Genomic DNA, 1,021 nt, shown 5'->3' with positions numbered 1-1,021 from the left:
GTGGTGCAGACAGGGGGGGGGGGGGGGGGGGGGGGGGGGGGGGGGAGGTAGCCAATCAAAGACCTTGTGTGCAAATATGCATAACCAATGGGCAGGGACAATAGGGTGGTGAACGCCGGGGCGGGGCGGGCTGGAGATGGTCAACAGTAAAGAATTATAAAAAGAGAAAATGTTCAGGCGTTGCACACGAAGACCACAGGCAGGTGGCCCTGCGTTCCCCCTGAAATGGCTGAAAGTCAGAAGACCTAAAATTGGTGTCGGCAAGTTTAACGCTCACCAAAGCCAGGGACAGCCCTGTCCATCAACAGCTGGTGTCCCAAGAACAGCTACGAGCAATCAGAAGGGGTGACCTGTGCTCCACGCAGCCACATGCGTGGGCTTGGGAGAGCACGCCCACACAGGAGCCCCTTGCCTGACCCCACAGTCCTGGTCCCTGCTCATAGGAAGAGGGGGTCATACTACGGGGATGTCACCTCTTGATGGCACACTTAAAATGGGCTCTTTATTTTATGAGAATTAAGATTAAGCTGAAAAGAAGTACGGATGCCAGACCCCTCTGCAGGTGACTTCCCCCCCACCTGGGGTGTAAACACCTCCACCAGTGCACCCCGTGGCAGGTGCTGGGTGGTCTCCATTCTGTGGCTGCTTAGCCTGCTGTGGCAAAGGGTCACGGCCTGCTCCCTTGTGCTACGTGTCACTAGGACACACACCTGATGTCCAGCTCAGTGGTGGTGGGCAGTGCCCGGTGGCTACAACTCGCCGCCACCCAGCAGCAGGTATCAGAGGGCCTGCCGTGTGTCCCAGGTGGTATGGGACGGAGGCTCACCAGGGCTGTGCGCCCTGAGCCTCTGCTCCTGGCCTCCAGGGGCCCCTGAGGGGCAGTGGCTGCCCCGCTCCGCTGCAGCCCTGCATCCTCTCCCCTGCCTGCAGAGTCGCCGGGCACAGGGCATCGACCTGAAGGGGACAGTGGTGATCTTCGATGAAGCTCACAATGTGGTGAGTGCTGGTGGCCTTCCCCACG

At 59.8% G+C, this 1,021-nt stretch overlaps 1 protein-coding gene across 12 annotated transcripts in view; it reads left to right on the top strand.

The window, feature by feature from the left end:
* The window catches only part of RTEL1 (regulator of telomere elongation helicase 1), a 51,953-nt gene that overhangs the window by 25,478 nt on the left and 25,454 nt on the right, over positions 1–1,021 (top strand). For all 12 annotated transcript variants that reach the window (XM_014532803.1, XM_014532805.1, XM_014532802.1 and 9 more), the window contains exon 9: positions 931–996. In XM_014532803.1, coding sequence (XP_014388289.1) covers positions 931–996 — 66 coding nt within the window. The remainder of the gene's footprint in view (positions 1–930; positions 997–1,021) is intronic.

Source organism: Myotis brandtii, unplaced genomic scaffold (assembly GCF_000412655.1).
Source record: "Myotis brandtii unplaced genomic scaffold, ASM41265v1 scaffold915, whole genome shotgun sequence".
Lineage (NCBI taxonomy): Eukaryota > Metazoa > Chordata > Mammalia > Chiroptera > Vespertilionidae > Myotis > Myotis brandtii.
This window is presented reverse-complemented; position numbering and strand designations above follow the sequence as displayed.